General features: G+C 40.7%; 1 protein-coding gene and 2 long non-coding RNA genes across 7 annotated transcripts; 2 read left to right on the top strand and 1 right to left on the bottom strand.

Annotated features, from left to right (window-relative positions):
• The first annotated feature begins 814 nt into the window (after positions 1 to 814).
• On the top strand, positions 815 to 14,026 carry elmo3 (engulfment and cell motility 3). Of its 2 annotated transcripts, XM_077597069.1 has the most exons (21): positions 815 to 1,084; positions 3,555 to 3,661; positions 4,526 to 4,566; positions 4,661 to 4,733; positions 5,759 to 5,809; positions 5,944 to 6,113; positions 6,658 to 6,757; positions 6,824 to 6,975; positions 7,045 to 7,123; positions 7,527 to 7,577; positions 8,258 to 8,380; positions 8,988 to 9,110; positions 9,179 to 9,283; positions 9,365 to 9,473; positions 9,553 to 9,689; positions 12,071 to 12,234; positions 12,304 to 12,416; positions 12,507 to 12,611; positions 13,245 to 13,324; positions 13,400 to 13,480; positions 13,543 to 14,026. In XM_077597069.1, exons 2-21 carry the CDS (start codon positions 3,584 to 3,586, stop codon positions 13,753 to 13,755), a joined length of 2,148 nt encoding a protein of 715 aa, XP_077453195.1. In that variant the 5' UTR covers positions 815 to 1,084; positions 3,555 to 3,583; the 3' UTR covers positions 13,756 to 14,026. The 2 variants fall into 2 exon arrangements, with proteins under 2 accessions (XP_077453195.1, XP_077453197.1); XM_077597071.1 differs by lacking the exons at positions 815 to 1,084; positions 3,555 to 3,661; positions 4,526 to 4,566; ... (10 more) ...; positions 9,365 to 9,473; positions 9,553 to 9,689 and adding an exon at positions 11,429 to 11,561.
• A 320-nt stretch (positions 14,027 to 14,346) lies between these two features.
• LOC144071518 (uncharacterized) lies at positions 14,347 to 17,118 on the top strand. 4 transcript variants are annotated; one of them, XR_013299657.1, is made up of 5 exons: positions 14,347 to 15,003; positions 15,186 to 15,286; positions 16,325 to 16,400; positions 16,479 to 16,563; positions 16,899 to 17,118. It is a non-coding gene; the product is annotated as an uncharacterized LOC144071518 (long non-coding RNA). The 4 variants fall into 4 exon arrangements; XR_013299658.1 differs by having other exon boundaries at positions 16,989 to 17,118; XR_013299656.1 differs by lacking the exon at positions 16,899 to 17,118 and adding an exon at positions 16,685 to 16,827.
• A 161-nt stretch (positions 17,119 to 17,279) lies between these two features.
• LOC144071924 (uncharacterized) lies at positions 17,280 to 18,477 on the bottom strand. The gene is made up of 3 exons (XR_013299773.1): positions 18,421 to 18,477; positions 17,520 to 17,604; positions 17,280 to 17,452 (listed from the first exon to the last, which is right to left on the bottom strand). It is a non-coding gene; the product is annotated as an uncharacterized LOC144071924 (long non-coding RNA).
• Positions 18,478 to 18,988: the final 511 nt, after the last annotated feature.

The raw sequence follows: 18,988 nt of genomic DNA on the forward strand, positions 1-18,988 counted from the left end.
AGTTGTATAGTTTTATACAACCCATTGGTAAAATCATTCACTACCAGCCTACCGGACCTCAAAAGTATGTTTTGGGTCAGGTCAGTATATAATAATAAAATATTATATCTTTAAAAAAAACCTGCAAAAATTGCAATTGATGTCAAAACATTGTGATAATTATTTATGACTGGGAGATCTGACTTATTAATTGGTTGGACGTCTATTGCCGTCAAAGGAAAGTCAACGAGTTAAAATGTGGAGATTTGAAAGGTTCCATGGTATGATAAATGCATTAGCGAAAATTTGATATACATATTTATTTTATTGTTAAAAGTGAGTGAATGTGCATGTCGTCTGGCACGGGAATTGCTGACGTTCACTAAATTTTACAGGGAAAACCTGAGGGAGGAAGCGGGTTCGCATCCACTGATTAATGTAGTTACATGCAAACTTTGATTAAAATAGTACATTCTCATATATTCCACGTAAAATGTTAAGTGTGACCAGGATTGCCCAAGAAAATTATCGATTATATTTTAGAAGTGGATATCTGTCGGAATGAAGACGAAAACGGTCCCATAAAGTCTGTTCTGAAACCATTTGCTTAGACGTTCCGGATATCCTTTTCAGAATACTTTGGAAACGTCGTCTGTTGCCTTTGCTCTTTTAACTGCAAAGGCCAAGAATTGTGTTGTTTAATCAAAGTCAAATTGTACACAATTGAAGGCAAATACTAAGAATTGCAGTCACTGTATTCGAAATGTCCAAAGGCTCATGTTGAAGTTTTATTTTGAAATAGAAAACCGGAATGGTTTGTTGAAATAAGCTACTAACTTTATTAAAGGAAAATCTTTGCATGAACGCTTAACTAACCCGGAACTTTTTTTTATATAAACGAATTCAAGAAAGCACGCGTCTAAGTTCTGATACCGATCATCTCATATACATGTTTTTTTTTAGGAATTGAGATCATTTATCTGTGAGTAAAGCCTAACTCTGCCCATTCTGCGTGGAGAACAGACCGCTGCAAATGTCCCTCGCCAGGAGGGCAACGGTCCCTACGGGAGAGAAACCTTCTATACTACTTACATTTTCTAATCAGGTAGGACACATTCTTCTCCTTTTTCCTCCCACTTCTCCTGCAAAAGTTGCGTTTGACCTCATTTTTATGCCTGTTTCTAACCGCGATCTGACTTTGATAAATTGACATTTTATCTTCAGTTTCCCTCTTCAACTCCACAAAAAAGTGAACTACACACTTCTAGCCACATTTTTAAACAAACTGCCCTTTTATTTAAAGTTCAGAAAATTGCAATAAATTAAATTGACACTTTTGGATCAACTTTTAAGGGTGCCCAAGTTGTATTGTCGGTTTAGAACACATTAGGAGAATAGTGTTCTTAACATATATTTTTTTTTAGTTGTGTGGCTGTGCGTAGGTGGTGCTAGCCTGTCAGATTAAAATGTTGGGCAGCTGAGAGCCCCCTCCCCTACATACACACAAAGGGGAGGCAATGGGATTGGGGTGGGGGGCGTTGAGACACACTTGTCTACTAGCCAACAAAAGGTCTACAAAGAATTACTTGTGGCATTATTAACAAAGCAACTGGCTGTGGAAGAATGCGCCCACATGCACTGACAGATGCTGAACATGTCATTTTACATTTAATGCTCCCCGAATAACTTGTGCAGTAGCAGACCTTAGGCCTTATTTTCAATTGGTATTAGAACAGGATTTGTATCGTTCAATTCCGGGGGGGAAATACATTCCATGCAGATTCCAACAATTTAATTCACTGGCGGCGATAGATGGCCTGGAAGAGACTGGCCAGAGTTTATCCGGGGCCATTTTTGCAATGAAGAATGCTTCTTGTCTGAGCTTGTGTGGACAGGCAGGGAAAGTATGCTTTGTCATCAAAAGGAGGAATATTTATTCAGGAACATTTTGTCATCTTCTGCAGGAATGTTTGTTCTAGTGGTGCAGGATCAAAAGGTCCACTGTGGAAAGCATAAATCTAATATTTGGATGTAAATCCTTATTCACTGTACAACCTTTGTAAGGTGAAGTGTAATAGAGCATGGATTAACAACTTTTACACACTAAGAGTTTGCGGTGATTTGGCAAAATGAAGTCCAACATTTGAACTAATTCATTCATTTTGCAAACCGCTTTTCCTTTCAATGGTCACGGGGGTGCTGGAGCCTATCCCAGCTAACTATGGGCACCAGGTGGAGGACACCCTGAATTGGTGGCCAGCCAATCGCCGGGCGCAAGGAGACGGACAGCCAATCATACCTAGGGGCAATTTAGAGTGTTCAACCAGCCTACCATGCATGTTTTTGGGATGTGGGAGGAAACTGTAGTACCTGGAGGGAACCCACGCAAGACTGGGGAAAACATGAAAACTCAACACAGTGAGGACCGAGCTGGAATCAAACCCTCGACCTCAGAATTTTGGATCAAGGTTTATTACTTTTTCAAGTCCCCTCATTGCACGGTCAATTGCATTGATTAAAAGCAAACAAACTTGATTCAGGCTAGTAAATCTAAGACATTAGGCACTCGTGTTTGCTTCTTTTTTTGACAGGAGCTGCAATAAACCAGGAACGAGTGAGGTTTCTTTCCTGCAGGGGAGTCGTGGTGTTTGAACTATCCCAATGATCGTACAAAGGGCGGGGTTCATTCATGGCTCCGAACACAAGCAGGCGCAAATTAAACTCCACTGTGTCGTCATGACCTCATGAGCACATGGAGGAATTTGGATTGGCCTATCTATGAGCTGAGAAGGAAGGATAACTGGAGTAGCAGTGGGAGAGTCAGCGGGAACAACAGCTCCTTGTTTCCCCTCAGGGAGTACAGTCTGAAGGTTGAGGAGGAAGTGTGTACCCTTGGTGTGAGTGTGTGACTAAGTCTACACAAACAGTTGAAAGCTTCCTTGCTTTATGCAGTGCACCATAAACGCGTGATGAAAGAGGAACATAGTATGTATCGCTTTGAACCGAAAATGCTAGTTACAATAAGTCATTTCAGAAATAATGGGCCTTTTTTTCCAGAAAATGGAAACCAGCTGACTGGCTACATTCGTTTTTGCGTGTACTGTAATTCATTCTATAGAACAATTGTGAATCATTACGTTTACCGTTGCGTATCAATGACTTAAGAAGGGAGTGACACAATGTCACAGCCAGGAATCAGCTCAATGCTTGCTCGCACTTACTGTACACCATGCAAGATTCTTTAGGAAAACTCCTCTTGACACATTTAGAAAACCCCCAAAAATGTGAAGTCAGTTCCTCCCTAGGATGGTTTCCATTCTTGTGTCAGCGTCAGAGTTCACGAGTACTCGTAACCTTCCAGTCAGGGTCAACACTTGCCCCAACATGCCTTTGTCGACCTTATTTCATGTACCGGGTACGCTGGGGACCTTGACCAAACAGCCGAACTGGGAAGGTTGGCAGTGAGTGATTATGTTTGCACTTGAGTAAGATTTTCAGTTTGATTGTATGGCCGCATCTTCCTGCATTCTGTGTAATTCTTCCTTTTTTAATAGTCTTCCTTTTTTTTTTAATAGTCAGCGTAGTGGAGCCCACAAGAGCCAAAATGCCACAACAAAAAGATATCGTGAAGATCGCCATCCAGATGCCCGGGGCCTACCCTCAGCTCATCCGATTGGACCAGGTAACGCGTGTCTACTATTTCTCGTTCTCTCTCTCCTTGTATCCGTACATTACTGCAGGACGCATGGCCGCCCGCAGCCACTAATAACAGAGCAGCCACGGGGCGCACCGCACACTCTGACAACATTTTGACTGTTTGACCGCCGGGCTGACCACTAATAGCAGGATAGTTGAGTTTCAGACATGGAAGAAGTCTGACTTGTATTTACTTGCACCCTGGGAGCAAGTCACTTAGTTTTACGAGCACGCTGTCACTTTGAAATGCGTTTTCATTTTCGGAGTAGCGTTAAAAAGTAGGGGAAATCGAGGTTGGTTGTCACAGTCATCAACATGGCGTAGAGCATGTGTCAAAGTGGCGGCCCGGGGGCCAAATCTGGCCCGCCGCATCATTTTGTGTGGCCCGGGAAAGTAAATTATGAGTGCCGACTTTCTGTTTTAGGATCAAATTAAAATGAAGAGTAAAGATTTATATTCAATTTTGTGATTTTCCCCCTTTTAAATCAATAATTGTAATTTTTAATCCATTTTTTCTGTGTTTTTAGTCCAAAAAATATTTTGTAAAATCAAAAAATATATTTAAAAAAAGCTAAAATAAACATTGTTTTAAATCTATAAAAAAAACCTGAATATTCAGGAATTTTAATCCAGTTCTTTTAATCCATTTATTTAAAAAAAAAAATCTAAATATTATATCTAAAATTGTCCGGCCCACGTGAAATCAACTTGACGTTAAAGCGGCCCGCGAACCAACCCGAGTCTGACACCCTTGGCGTAGAGTCATCATTCATTCATTATAAGGAAGCTAAATATGCTATACATTATATTTATGTACATAACTGAGTTTGTTTTTCTTGTCGGTGAGCAGAAGAATCCTCTATCTGCCGTTATTAAGGATGTCTGCGATGGGTAAGTGCGTGTAGGAATCACTTTTCATGTATTTAACCCACATAGTGACTATATATTATATTCATATGTTCTTTTGTGTCTTCTGCACGTGTAGCTGGAATCTCGCAGGTCATGAAAACTATGCGCTTCAGTATGCCGACGGAGTGCAGACATACATCACTGAATCGGTGCGTAAAGAGCAAAATGTATGTTAGGAGTATAAATCACACTTTTTGGATAGTTTGGCTGGTACTGTGTTCCTCTAATACACAGAGAAACTTCCATAAACGACATTTGGCATGATAAGTGGCCTCAGCCATCATTTTTTTAGGGCAGTGTTTCCCAACTGGTGTGCCATGAGCAAAAGTCAGGTGTGCTGCGGGCAATTCCAAGAAGTCATACATTGTAATATTCAGAGAAAACAATGAATAGATTAGATTAGAACTTTATTTCATCCCGTATTCGGGAAATTTCTTGGTTGCAGTAGCGAGACAGACACGAGACACACAAGACAATGTAGACCTAGGTAAGAAACTGGAGCCACACACAGGAAGTCCAAAAGGTGAGAACCTGATATGAATATAACGAGGTTAAAATTGAACTAATATAAGGTTAAAATCAAAACATGATGAACGTTAAATTATAGATTGTATACTATTACAAGATTCAAATTGTGAAAGAGTCATTTTGTTTGGTTTCTAGGCCAGGGCATCAAGTTTTTGTGTGTAATATTAGGAGATTTAAGTCATATTTGGAGAAAAGACAAAGTTATGCGATTAAAAATATTACATTCGTTATTCTTGCATCACTCAAACCGGAAGTTGTTCAGGTTCCGAAGACATCAACTGTTGGTGACATTAGGTCAGTGTGAAAAATTTGATTTGGGAATCATTTTGGAGGTTTATGCGATTCCTGCTGATAAAACGTTGATGAGAATGACTATTGTTAATATAAGCCACATAGTTTTAAATTAAAAGATTTTCAGATGGTGGTGTCCCTTGAGATTTTTTTTCAAAGCAAAAAGTGTGCCGCGGCGCAAAAAAGGTTGGGAGACACTGTTTTAGGGATTGAATTGAATTTTTGTGGATTAAGTAGCCATAAATAATTACATTGAAGATGTTTTAGAAACATTCTTCTCTCATTGGTTACTTACTGGTTTCATCGTAGCCCAAAGTGCTTCAGTGTTTCACAAAAGTTATTGTGTCCTTTTCAGAATCGTCTGGACATCAAGAATGGCTGCATTTTGCGACTAACCAAGGCCCCGGTGAGTCCCTTCACACTCCTTTTTCACATTCAACAGTCAACAAAAGTAAAAAATCAGACCAATTTCTGTTGATTGATTTTGTAAAAAAAAAAAAAAGATTTCTTCTTGGGTGTTTTTTTTCATTGGCAATTTAGGGGCGCTGTGCAGAGGATTTGTTTAAGGGCATTCAGAGCATGGACATGGGCGTGCGCTGTGATTCGTTGAAGCAACTCGCCTGCGTTTCCACAGATGTGACATTCGCACAGGAGTTCATAAGCAGAGACGGACACCTTTTTCTGGTTAAAATCGTGGAAGACTCCAGCGAGTACGTTTTCGATCCTCTATGACAGGGGTAGGGAACCTATGGCTCGGGAGCCATATGTGGCTCTTTTGATGGGTGTATATTGCTCTCCGCTAACCTGTGTGGTAAAATATGGGAACCGCTGGTGAGAGACCACCTAAGCCCCGAACGCACCAATGGGAGCGTCACACTGTGGCGCCGACACTATTTCTAGCGCCTTTTTTAAACATAATTGTTCTTCATTAGACTCTTCTGCATGCATATTCTCATTGATACTCATTGATTAGCAACAGTGAAAAATGTTCTCAAAGGAATGGAAGGAGCCTTTTTTTTTACTTTCAAAGTGGTAAAATGACTAATAAATGTACACATTTTCATGTATTTTTACTTTTAAATTCTGAGTACGGCTCTCAAGGAATAATGTTTTAAAATATGAATTGTTTATGGCTCTCTTCGTCAAAAAGGTTCCCGACCCCTGCTCTGTGATATAATAGTACATATTTGGGAAATATACAGGCTGTGTGTTTTTGCATAATTGCATCATCCTTCCTTGTTTTACACGTTTCAGGAGTGCTCTGATTATGACCCATACACTGACGGCCTTCATGGAGCTGATGGATCACGGCATCGTGTCGTGGGAAAACCTCTCGTCAATTTTCATCGAGAAGGTACCGCACTTTTCGGCACGTTTATCGCTATTAATGACTCATCTTGGGCGCGTTTCTCTCGTTTAGATAGCCTGCTTCGTCAACGCCAAGGCGGTGGACGCGTCCATCCAGCAGGTGTGCTTGGACATCTTGGAGAACATGGTGCTTAGCAGCTACAGCCTGTTTTTGCAGGTCAAGCAAGTGGTGACCATGGAGAGGCTGATTGATCACTTGCAGATGTGAGTAGCCCCCAAGTGGGCCATCCACTGGCTTTTCTGCTTTCAAATATGAAACTTGGTGTTCTTCAGGATGAATCAGCAGATCCAGACCAAAGCTATGGCTCTTCTCATGGCTCTGTTGCAGACGGCCAAGGATGCTGACAGACAGGTGCCAATTTCATTCTTGGTCTCTTAAAGTTTGACAGTGACATATTTGGGACCCCCACCAGATTAACAATCTAGGAATCTTATCTTGACGGGTCACTTTACACTTTCTGGAGACAGGCAAGTCTTTCAATGAATCCCCCGCATGGACGAGGCTTTTCTCTCTCTCTCTCTCTCCTGTTGCAGTAACAGTTCCCTCATTCAACGGCTTGTCTCCTATTGTCTCTTGCGCGTGCGCTTTGTCACCCCCACCCTAAAACACCCTTCGTATTCCAGCATGGAATGATTTCAACACAGCTAGTTTTAGTCTTGGCCAACATTTTTCATACATTGCTATCTCACCGTCGCCATCCACTGGTGGAATTCTGCTGCTACAACAATGGAACAAATGTGGTTTTTTTTCCTAGGATATGTTTGCATACTTGAATAAGAAGAATCTGCGTCAGTACATTCATAAGGTAAATTTTGATATGCCCAGGATTCACAGACAATATTATTATTTTTGAAAAATCTGTTGAGTTAGATTTGTATGCTGGTTCCAAACTTGCCGTTATTTTTTTCTTCCAAACAACTCAAGTTTTTTTACCCTCTACAGCTTAGCCTCCAACCTATAATATCTGACAATTCTTTTGAGCGTCAAACGTGATAATCTTAATATTGAACATTCCAGAAAAGCTATTAATGTCTTGTTCTTACCTTACTTACTTGCACACAATTATAATTACATTAGCAATATCCTTTGTAAAAAAGTACCTGTTTAAAGTGTTTCTTATTATTTAATTTTAAGTCAGTATTAGAATGTATTAAATAAGCACATGTTAATTCTGGCATTTTTGATGATACGGCTGTGTGCATATGTATATATAAAGATATACTTTAATTTAAACACTTGACATGATGGAGGAAAAACTGACCAGTTCTGGATTCTACACAGAAAAATTTGTGTAAAGCAGCTGTCAATCATAACTCAACAAAATTAGGATTTCCCAGCAATAGAAATGATAATTCTGGATTTTGCAGAAACAACCTTTTTTCTCAGAACATAAGAAATCTACAAGAAATGTCACCCATGAATTGAGCCAAATTTTGCACATGACCATCCAGCAAGCTAACGGTGAAAATGACCCTGTTTTTACAGAATATCATCCACAGTTCAGGGTCAGTCCAGGATGAGATGGCCCACTACCTCTACGTCCTCCAATCACTGACTCTAAAACACCTGGAGACGCGGATGAAGATGCCACTGGACTATTCCAGCCAGGTGAGTCCAGTGACACACATTTGAACATGTTTTTTTTTCTCCCTTTGACAGCAATAAATGTCCAATCTGTTTAAACTGGGTAAAATGGAAAAGATCCGGCCGTTGGATTTGAAGTCCGTTCACAAAGACATACCTGTCAACCTCTGCCGATAACTGCCCTTATAAATGATTATGATTCCCCTTACAAACCCCCCAAAAACCTTACAAACACCGTACGAGTCGTACGGTGTTTGTAAGGTTTTTGGGGGGTTTGTAAGGGGAATCATAATCATTTATAAGGGCAGTTATCGGCAGAGGTTGACAGGTATGCAAAGAGAACATTCATTTTTTTAGAAACTTAGACATCACATTTTCACGTCAATGTCTCAAATTAGATTGAACTGCTGACTCACAATTAGCAACATCTTATTTATTGTTGAGTCCTACTTTAGTTTAAAGTGCTAAAGACCCGGATTGTCTGAGGTCGCCATGACTCCTGACGCAAACGGTTCACCGGCAACTTAACAATCGATCATTACGAAACCTCCTTCATGTTTCTGAAATAATAAAAATTAAAATATGTGCTTGTACGTACGTAGTAAACATCCATCTTTGATTTTTCACTCAGGAGCAGAGAGACATCCTTCACAGTTTACGGCAGGCAGCCTTCGAGACGGAGAGCGAGAACAGCCTGAGTCACGAAAGACGACGTTCCCTCTGCGCCAAAGAGTTTAAAAAGTTGGGCTTCTCTGTAAGCGCCGCCCAAAACGTATGCCAACGACCTTCTTGTCCTTCTAATTGTGATTGTGATGTCTCCAGAATAATAGTAACCCGGGTCAGGACTTGTCGCGAACACCTCCTGGTCTTTTAGCTTTGGACACAATGTTTTTTTTTGCTGCACGCAATCCAGATGCTTACAGCAGGGTGAGAATGATTTTTGTCTTTTTTAAAGATGGCTCAAATTGTCTGACACGACATCAGTTTCACATTCCGACTCTGTCCCAGTTTGTCCTGGAGAACAGCAGCAGGGAGGACAAACACGAGTGTCCTTTTGCTCGGAGCAGCATCCAGCTAACACTCATCCTGTGTGAAATCCTTCGCATCGGAGAAGCCCGTCAGTCTGCCGCCGGATCTCCTCAAGTTTCCGCGTGAAGGAACGCAGACAGTGACCGATCTCGTTTTTGCCGCCGCAGCCTCGGAGACGGGCTTGGACTACCACCCCATCTTCTTCAGTCAGGACCGACTGCTGGAGGAGCTCTTCTGCGTGTGCATCCAGCTACTCAACAAGACCTGGAAGGAGATGAGAGCCACGCAGGAGGACTTTGATAAGGTCAAGTGCATTTTTCACCGTATGTTCACTACGGATGTCCTGATTTTTTTGACTTCTGATATGCCTTGCCCATACCGATCCTATGCTCTTATTTTTTTAGACCAGTAAAAGTAATGCAGAATATAAAGAAACCAGTAAATTACAAAAAAAATGAACTAGTAAAGGATTTTAAAAAAACATTAGTGGTAAATTTGTATTAAAGTCAATAAATGATTTATTTACTCTAATACACGGTCGCCGGTCTTTTGGTCGCCCGGAAGGTTATTGATAATTACCATTTAAATCGTTGCTCAAATTCCCTAAATACAAACTGCGAATTACTATTTAGTCATACTTAATGCCCTAGTAATTATTAGGCTAAAGAAAACCTCCACATTTCCCGGACTTTTATTGTTTTTTGTTGGATAACTTGTTAAGACCCTGACTGACGTAGCTTCTTAAAGGGACAACGCATGTACATACAAACTCTTGTACACTCACACGTCGGCTCAGTGAAACTGCTCATGGCCATTGTTGGCTTTTATTGATGCGTAGACCGTGTTGTTTTACCTTGTTTTGTCGCCGGTCTTTTGGTTGCCCGTTGTCGCGGTCCGGGCGACCAAAAGACCGGCGACCAAACGACCGCACACGCGAATACACGATGTTCTGGCTCTGGCATTTTTTTTCCAAAGAGATGTCGCCCCACTCAGCGGACATGTTTGCCTACTGGTTTGATTTACACAGCCCCCAAAGCACAATAGTACTGAAAACACACACGACTACTGGATTGTATCCCATCTTGTGACCAAATCCAATACTCCAAAAATAGTCGTATTGAGCATCACTAATGTTGACGTCCACCTACTTTTTTTTATCTCCCCCGGACCCGTTTGGTACTTAAGTTTACTTGGCCGTAGTGTGGGTACCCTCACCTCCTCCTTCAAGTAGATGGAAGGAGCACAGAGCGTCCTTATACAAGCGCATTGTCACGCTTGCACAATGTTGGAGGTCACCCCGCTGTTTTAAGCAGCCGGGGCCCGTCTGGAAGAGATATTGATCATACGTCCGTCTCAATCATCTTCAGAGGCAAAGCGGCTGCGCTTTTGTCCTCATCCGCATTGCCCGCAGCCGTCCCGTTCCCACCGAGCTCTCCCCAGATGGCCGTAAAACTCACTGACCCTTTGACCTTTTCAGGAGCGCGCCGGGCAGGGCCTATTGTCTTTGCCCGCAGCTCCCGACCCGGGGTGCTCCCAGGGAAAGACAAAAGGGGCATGAGGTGGACAAAAGGGAAGCGTGGAGGGCGGAGGCAGCGGAGGGAGAAGGAAATGAGCCAAACAAAGCTCCCTGAGCATCAGCAATAATTACACAACAAGAGAGGGAATGTCAAACATAATTCGAGCGGGCAGGACGCGAAACAGAGGTGGAGGGATATCGCCAGGCCCCACTTTAGTTGTCATGATTCACGTCATTTCATGTGACACAAGTCAGAAATGACTGGGCTAGAAAAACGTATTAAAGGGAGTAGGAACAGCATTTAAAAACCAACACGGCTTGACAAGATTTTTTTTTCCATTCTTAATGACTTCTATAGAAACACTGGCAAAGTTAAGGAGTGACAGTGGAGTAAAAACTATACAAGAATACCTAATATAAATATAGCAGGCAGGTAATTGTGACCCAAAAAAAACAACAACAACCAAAGATCCGACTCCTATTGGTTTGGATGTCTGTGAGGGGGAGGAGGCTTTGGTGCGTGCGACAGTATGCGGGTGTCTGTTTACAAAACAGAGCGCAGGCATGTGCACGATTGTTGACCTCTCTCGACACACCGTTTTTTGGGAATTGGTACCATTTCTCAAGTGTTACTTCAGCCTGAAAGGAGTAAAAATGGAGGTAAGGTGGGATGGGAGCCTTGTTTGCTCAACTTTATACATTTGCTTTGTGCTGTAACCAATTTTACATTTTTTCCATATTCAGATCACTAGTAAAGATTAGTTTTTGAAAATTTAGTCAATGCTCCGTATTAAATATAAATGTAAAATGTGCCATCGGTTTAGGCCTTGAGGGAACTTCATATGAACAACAACAGTGATTTGAGTTAGTCAACATGAATGTATTATTATTTTTAATGAGGTCGGTGTTGAATAAAATGTAGTGATTGACTGTTTGAATTGCTTATGGCCAGTAATTGGGATGTAGGTCAATCAAAGGCATCATTGATTGGCTGTTTGGGGAATATCTGGGCGGGGGTAGAGAGAGTTTAGTTATATGTTGAATTTAGAATATTAAAATATCGGGTATAAAGATGGGCTAAACTGGATTACATCACCTTTACAATTTTTTTATTTTCATTTTTGTGAAGCTAAAAACAAAAAATCTAAAATTAGAAATGTGTTTTCCAGGTGATGCAAGTGGTGAGGGAGCAGATCACGCGCACGCTGTCCACCAAGCCCACGTCGTTGGAGCTCTTCAAGAACAAAGTCAACGCACTCAACTACAGCGAGATCCTCAAACTACGGCAGACGGAGCGACTGCACCAAGAAGAGACTCTGGCGCCGCCCGTTCTGTGAGGCCGCGACCATCGGCCCTTCGCACACACCATGATTTTCAAACTCTATTTGGTTTTTTTTTACAGTGAACTCAAAGAGCGTCTGAAACCGGAGCTGCTTGACTTGATCCGTCAACAAAGACTCAACAGATTGTGTCAGGGGACCATGTTTCGAAAGATTAGCAGCCGACGCAGACAAGGTGAGTGATGCGCATACACGAGCGCTTAAGAGAGAAAACTGGTATTTTTTTTGTTACAGCCAACATTCAAGTTTATTGTCTTCTCCACAGACAAATTGTGGTACTGTCGCTTGTCACCCAATCACAAAATGTTACACTACGGCGACATGGAGGAGGATTCGGAAAGTCCGCCCATTGAAATGCTGCAAGAAAAGAGTGAGTGTGGGATGAATGTGTTCAGGGGAGAATGTGGTTGGTTGTCACAATTTATACACAACCATGAATATTATATTCACAACATTTCTTAGAATAGTCATTCATTTAATATAGATGATCTTAATGTTCTGGGTTGAATATGACATCCTTTTTTTAAACTCTTTAAAATGCATTTTTGCAATCATTTACAGTGAATTTTAAAAATCATTTGAATCCTTCGAACTGTTAGTTGATGGTGTGACAAACATCAACATCCAAACTGCAACACCCAACTCAGGATTTTGGGTGAAAGCATAGCTTTTTAACAGCTAACAAGCAGATGGCTAGCGAGAGAATGTGACTTCAAACTATAGCTTTTTTCTCATGGTCACTTTATTAGGTTTCTAGTCATTATGGTTTAAAGTAACAACAAAAAAAATCTTAAAAATCAAAAAATAATTACCCCTTACCGTATTTATTGGAGTATAGCGCGCAAAATTTTGTACCAAAAAACTGAAGCAAAGTTCAGGTGCGCGCTATACATGAGGTCTTCGTTTTTATGACTAAATCCCGGTGAAAAACTGCCCTCCGCCGGTGAAATATGCCTAAATCTGCTGTGGAATCAATGTGTAACTAACTCTGCTGGTTGTTCAGTCCCAGTGGCTGACATCAAAGCTCTGCTGGTGGGCAAAGAGTGTCCTCACATGAAGGAGAACAAAGGCAAACAGAACAAGGTGAGCAACTCGTATTTGTACACTGTAGTTGTCATTGACATTTCCCCCCGCCGTCCTTTTCCAAATGGAACGAAGGACGTGTTGGACCTCGCGTTCAGCATCACCTACGACGTGGAGGAGTACAGCCTCAACTTCATCGCCCCCTCAAGGACTGACGTGAGTCCAGATTGGTAATTCTCTGGCTGCCATTTAAGCGCATAAACGTTGTCCCTTGTTAGTTCTGCTTGTGGACAGACGGACTGAGCGTCCTCCTGGGCCGGGACATGAGCAGCGAATCCATGCGCAGCGAGTTGGACATCCTCCTCTCCATGGAGATTAAACTCCGCCTCCTGGATTTGGAGAATATTCCCATCCCGGAGAACGCGCCCGTCGTTCCCAAGCCTCCGAGCAACTACAACTTCTGCTACGACTTGAGTCAAACCGAGCAGTAACACACACTGTGTGTAGAGCGGATTTTTTTGAATGTTCACGAGCTCCATCTGTCGCTGGGCTCGTCTTTAACAACCACGCAGCTTGACTGAACCTCACCATTTCAAGTGCAATTTTGCTTCTTCTTTTTTAACCCATCTGTCCCCAAAGTTTTCTAGAATCAATGAAATCATGGAAAGTCTTTATGGAAGAGTGAAACAAGACCCTTTAAGAACTGAACTTTACATTTCTTAACTCATTTTCAGGAAATATTTCTGTATTCTAGTTGGCCAACTGTGGCGTTATGCGTTTTTCACAATACGTACTCGTCTCAAATATATATATATATATATATATATATATATATATATATATATATATATATATATATATATATATATATATATACATATATACATATATACATATATACATATATATATACATATACATATATATACACATATATATACATATATATACATATACATATATATACATATATATATACATATATATATATACATATATATATATATATACATACATACATACATATATATATATATATATATATATATATATATATATATATATATATATTTGTGTGCCAGATGTAGTTATGAAATACGGTACATGTGTCAAAGCAATCACAACCAAGTTTTGGCCAATAATCACTTTTATTATAAAAATAAATGTGAAGGTGTGTGCTGGCCAAAACCATCTTTTAAACTGATTTTTGAGGAAAAAAAATATCACAGAAAATATCACCTACTTTTTTAGCGTCACAGTTCATATTTTAGAGTACTCTTGCCCAGCAACAAACACTTTGATCGGACAATTATAGACAGAGATTGGTTGATATGAATATTTTTATTCATCCTTCTTAATTCAAGAAAGAATATCTCTCTACGTTTGTCCTAAAAGAAAAAGCTAGTGGCTAGTGATAGAGTGGACAAGCCATAGCTAACAAACTATGCAGCGAGCTGCATAAGCAAATATATTATTGTGTTGATTTAATAACGATTTTGTCAACCTACGATGGCTGAAGGAGGAGAAGAAATGGATATGGTTGCAGATCTCCGGTCAAAGCCATTTTCAAGACGGACTTTTTTAATAGGCGTCACCGAGGTCAGAGTTCAAATAGCCTTCAAAATAGCGGATGAGCCAGGAGCTAGCTCCGGAGTGGACTGCATGCAGAGTAGGTCAGAAGTGACCAGTTACTGAAGAAAAACCTGACAAAGCTCTCGCAGGACAGTGCAGCGAATTCGGTACGTTGTCATTTGGGGATTTCGAAGGCCCAGTTCTCATTTGAAGAGTGCTTTATGACGGTAGCATGCTTCGATCGCGTGATGTGGCCAAACGTGGATGCAGACCGAAAAATGTTTGCAAACAAATTGGCTGCATTGCGTTACCTACAGCTCTTAATGTGTCATTCCATTGTGTGTTTCAGTTCCTCAACAAACACCGATTGGTGGGAAACATCAAGAATGGGGCCGTAACAGCCAAAAAGGAGCAGCTTGTCGACGCCATAACGAGCTTTTTGTCAGCAACGTGAGTCTTTTTTTAAAATAGTAGTTTCTATTTACTCTATCCGTGTAATCATTAAATATCAGCGTTCAGTATTCACGGCTTTGCCAAAGTAGCTTGTTTTTCATTATGATACATTCCAAATTTGAATGAAAACACTAACTGGCTTGGTGTTGATTTTTTTTAATGGCAAAAACATGTGTGGATAACACACACCCACATAAATGCCATCAGTGGAGGTGTAAGGAATAAACCATACACTTTTATAGAATATAGACCTTTTCCATTCACTTTCTTAAAGACCTTGGACCTTTTCATTTTTTGTTTTAAATGCGTTTGAGACGGTCAACAATAGCGCAGGGGTCATTTTTCACTTGAGTTTAAACATATGATAAAATAACCATTTTCCCTCATTATAGGTCTCCCAACTGGTCCTTGGGGTTGCTGTGGGTGCAGGTTTTGGTTCCAGCAGATCCAACATAAACAATTTAACCAATGGGGTTTCTACTGAAAAAAGAATCACCTGAGTGCAATCCAGTGATTGCACTTTTAGGACACCAGATTGGAATGAAAACCTGCACCCTCTGGCCCAGGGGTAGGGAACCTCTGGCTCGGGAGCCACATGTGGCTCTTTTGATGGGTGCATCTGGCTCTTTGCTAACCTGTGAGCTAAAATATGGAAATCGCTGGTGACAGAACTGAGATATTACATCTAGAACTGCTTTAATCTTCTTCTTTTTTTTTGCAGTAGACTCTTCTGGAATGCATCCTCTCATTGATTAGCAAAAGCATAAGAATCTTTGAAAAAATATTAATTTTGTTCCACTTTAAAAGTGGTGATATTACCCAAAAAAAATTAAAAGCCACTCATTTACATGTATGTATTTTGACTTTTAAATTCGTAGTATGGCTCACAGGGAATAACATTGGAAAATCTGAATTGTTTGTGGCTCTCTTCGTCAAAAAGGTTCCCGACCCCTGCTCTGGCCCATTCTGGAATAGTTTGGGGACCACTGGTCAAAATGGTTAAATAAGCAATTGTATAATCATGCTGTTTTGTAGGTTTAAAGCCACGGACACGGTGGAAGAGGTGACAGCTTTCAAAATCGACGAGAAGACCCAAGAAGTCAAGGCAAAGGTGGTGGATGATGTAGGACCCGAGTGTTTCAGGTAATGTGTACTAAACTTACTCATTTTGTATCTTGCTTCTCTTCAGTATCCAACCAAGTTGACCAGACAAACTTCCCCAAAAAGGGTGACATTGGCGGATGGCACAGTTTTTGACACCAACATCCCCTCAGGTACTTGTCATTATAGAGCAGGGGTCCCCAATTCTGGTCCTCAGGGTTCCTATCCAGTATGCTTTCCATATCTCCTATCACATCTGAATCAAATGATCAAGATCCTGATTATTTGATTTAGGTGTGATGGAGGACATGGAAAACCAACTGGACAGGGACCCTCAAGGACTGCAGTTGGAGATCCCTCTTATAAAGACTTTGTTTAAGTCTCCCTGTCTCTGCAGTGGACAAAAAGTACACCAGGCCATTGTGCAAAGTCATCAGAGGAGTTTTTAATATTTCTATTTTTTTTTTTCCCCTCCTGGGGCTTTAATATTGTCTGCCTTCTTTTGCAGTGGGATGACGGCCTTTCTGGTGTTGGTAAAACCTAACTTGTGTTTTTTTATGTTGGACTTAGTCTATTGTGTGTTGACCTTTTTTTCCAGTATTCCATCCAGTGCCAAGAAGAGATTCTTTGTCCATGGACAGCAACCTCATCTTTAAATGCTAGATGGCTAATGTGAAGCTATCTTGATAACCCCTTATTTGTGGAAAAATAAAATTTCTTGAAATGTACACATGTATCATGATATTTTAAAGAAAGGTACACATTTGCATCAATCATGTTTATTTATATGGCAAATATTCACATGTAGACAGTTGTATTTTTTTTATATATGAGAAAAAATATTAACATTTAGAATCTAAACAGCAAAAAAACAATTTTTTTACACAAAAATGAAAGGAAAAAAAAGACCATTGAGGGTCTTGGGTCTTTTTTCTCCAAGTGTTTTAAGATAGACAATTGACACTCAAATCTCCTTTATTAAAATTTCTGATTAAAAAAAAAAATAGATCCTCCTTACCCTGAGGATCTGGTCATCATGAGCCAGAGAACTCTGGACTTCACCTAAGAGAGGGGAGAAGTAAATTAGTCAATAAAATAGATCTGGATGAATACTCTACAATAAACTAACCTCTCAGAAGACTGCCAGCAGAGTTCAGAGACACCACATCTGCAAGGAAGATCACTTGGAGACCCTCCAAAGTCTAGACATGGACCTGATGTGTACAAAAAAGCAAAAGTTAGCATATATAGACACTGGAGATACACTTACATTTTTGTTGTATCTAGTTTTACCTTGACGAAAAGATAAAATGATGCTAAACAGGGAAAACTTCATTTAACAAAGCTATTTGGGAGTTGCCAAACAACTAATACAGGAAGAGAAATCTTACAAGAAATTTAATAAACGATCAAGATAAAGAATGTAAATAAGTTAGTGTTACGTGCTATTTTCCCTTGTCCAGACAAGGTGATTCAATATAGTTAAGAGGTAGGAGAAAGTTGGCTTATTAACATCAAGACGACGCTTGACGTGGTCATTTTTTTAAGAAATGATTTTTAGTGTGAAAACAGAACAAATACAATTTGGAAACGGGTGTTTAGTACTCGCAGTGAAAACTATTAGTACATACTACAAAACACCGGGAACTAAGTCGTGCCTCTGGTAATCATTTTTGAGTGAGCCTTTACCCAGCAAACTGTCCGTTTATACCTCGGCTTTGTTTGAATCAATTAAAAGTCTTTCTACACGACTCGACAATGGAGAAAAGGGACTAGATCTCTTCGTATTAACATCAAGACGACGCTTGACGTGGTCAAATGGAAAGCGTTGTCGTGATGCTAGTGCTACTGCTAAGATAGCTTGTCAGATGCGGCACACAGCCGGAGCCCAAACTTAAATTGTCGACGGCGTGTTTAACCTGGCATTAAACTAACAGATTTGTTGGCGTTTTAGCTCAATTGATTCCTACAAAATCTGCCGGTAGCGTGATAAAAATGCACTTAGGCCAGTAAATTGCTCAACGACTTACCTTGCTGGCCTGCCAGTCGGCCATCAGCATGGAAATGGCTGTTGGAGAAGACGAGGCACTGCGCATGTGCTTAATTTACGCAGCTTCGTTGACGATAAGACACGCCCATATCGTCCCGCCATATTGAAAGTGGAAAAGATGGTGGCCTGCTTACCGTGCTCTACGAGGTGCTTTGTCTTCCCAACCCAGTGTTTTGAAGATTAGTCGTGATTTTTTGTGGTCTTGGTGCTATAAAACAGTGTGTTAGTACACTAATTTTACCAAATACGTATTGAGTAACATTTTTACATCAACTCACCTTTATTCCAGGCCATCTGACTCCTGACTGATTAAAAGTTCAACATTTGAAAGACAAATAATGCTTCATTGTCTCATCTAATTTTTGGAACCGCTTTATCCTCACTAGGGTCGCGGGGGGTGCTGGAGCCTATCCCAGCTGACTTTGGGCCAGAGGCAGGGGACAATCTATTTTGTTGGGAAGAGGCTGGCAGCGAATGATAGTTGCTAGTCCTCCCAGTTAAAATGGATATGGCTGCGAGTTCATCATGAAAGCATCTATCTGCACTAT

The sequence above is a fragment of the Stigmatopora argus genome, chromosome 3 (genome assembly GCF_051989625.1).
Source record: "Stigmatopora argus isolate UIUO_Sarg chromosome 3, RoL_Sarg_1.0, whole genome shotgun sequence".
In the NCBI taxonomy this organism is placed as follows: Eukaryota; Metazoa; Chordata; class Actinopteri; order Syngnathiformes; family Syngnathidae; genus Stigmatopora; species Stigmatopora argus.

Bases quoted from the DNA above. Each gene is read 5' to 3' on its own strand.
- elmo3 (XM_077597069.1), top strand. From the start codon at position 3,584: ATGCCACAACAAAAAGATATCGTGAAGATCGCCATCCAGATGCCCGGG. The intron at 6,114-6,657 runs GTACGTTTTCGA...TACACGTTTCAG, and splicing joins ATCGTGGAAGACTCCAGCGA to GAGTGCTCTGATTATGACCC. The intron at 9,111-9,178 runs GTAAGCGCCGCC...TGATGTCTCCAG, and splicing joins TTAAAAAGTTGGGCTTCTCT to AATAATAGTAACCCGGGTCA.